We start from the raw sequence: 942 nt of genomic DNA, 5'->3' as shown, positions 1-942 counted from the left end.
CGGGCCGGGTCGGGAAGCACAAGGCCGGCGCTTGCTGAGGCACGGGCTGGTCTGAGAGCTGTGCGAGGGGCTGGAAGTGCTGGTAGGGAGTGCGTGGGCAGCACATGGGGCTTTTTGCCGTCTTCCTCCGCCCCGGTTGGAGCCTGTGCTCCTGCCCTAGCGGTTTTTTTATTTCGGAGCACGGGGCGGGTGGTCACTCCAGCCGACCCCACAGCTCTGCACGAGTCTATGGCTTTCCCTGGTCTTTAGAGAACAAAACGATTTTCTCGTTAACGGATATTCTGGGGGGAGGGAACCACCTTGTCTGCAATCACAACTCATAAAGTGGATTCACTTAGGAGTTAGTCCGGACCTAGACCTGTAAGTCCCTTTTTTAGTGGTATGTGAAGTGTGTGCCACCCAGCAAAGAAACTTGCACTTTGGATTTCATTAGAGAAAAATTGGTGAAAACTGTTTTTGGAATATTATGTAAGAGTTGAGAATTTAAAATGTTGTTTGCAATGTACTGCAGCAGGTAAAGAGCTCAAAAACTGTGCCATCTATTCTTTTGCTTATTTTACTGATACTCTTTATATCAGTACCACTGCTTTCTTTTAAGGAGACTATCTGGTGACAATTGAAGAAAAAAGCAAAGCGACTTTCCTAAGAGCATATATGAACTGGAGATGCATGTCTGCAGGGAGTTCTCGTGTTTGTGTTCGGATGGTTGGTCACAAGATGGAAGAGTCATACGGTGAAACCTTAAAAGAACAGATGTCAATTGTGGAAATGCCACTTTCAGATCCTCCACTGTGCATTTCATGTTGTCCTGTAAATGGAGATCTTCTTGTGGGCTGCAAAAATAAACTAGTCATGTTCTGTTTGAAATATCTGGTCATAAACCAGAATTTGACTGTGTTAGACTTTGAACGCTCCTTAATTTTACACATCGATAACCTCATT

At 45.3% G+C, this 942-nt stretch overlaps 1 protein-coding gene across 1 annotated transcript in view; it reads left to right on the top strand.

Annotated features, from left to right (window-relative positions):
- The window catches only part of HPS3 (Hermansky-Pudlak syndrome 3), a 21,707-nt gene that overhangs the window by 885 nt on the left and 19,880 nt on the right, over window positions 1-942 (top strand). The window contains 1 exon segment of the mRNA XM_009334013.1: window positions 599-940. Within this exon segment, the coding sequence (XP_009332288.1) occupies window positions 599-940 (342 nt within the window).

The sequence above is a fragment of the Pygoscelis adeliae genome, unplaced genomic scaffold (genome assembly GCF_000699105.1).
Source record: "Pygoscelis adeliae isolate BGI_AS28 unplaced genomic scaffold, ASM69910v1 Scaffold241, whole genome shotgun sequence".
Classification (NCBI taxonomy): domain Eukaryota; kingdom Metazoa; phylum Chordata; class Aves; order Sphenisciformes; family Spheniscidae; genus Pygoscelis; species Pygoscelis adeliae.
This window is presented reverse-complemented; position numbering and strand designations above follow the sequence as displayed.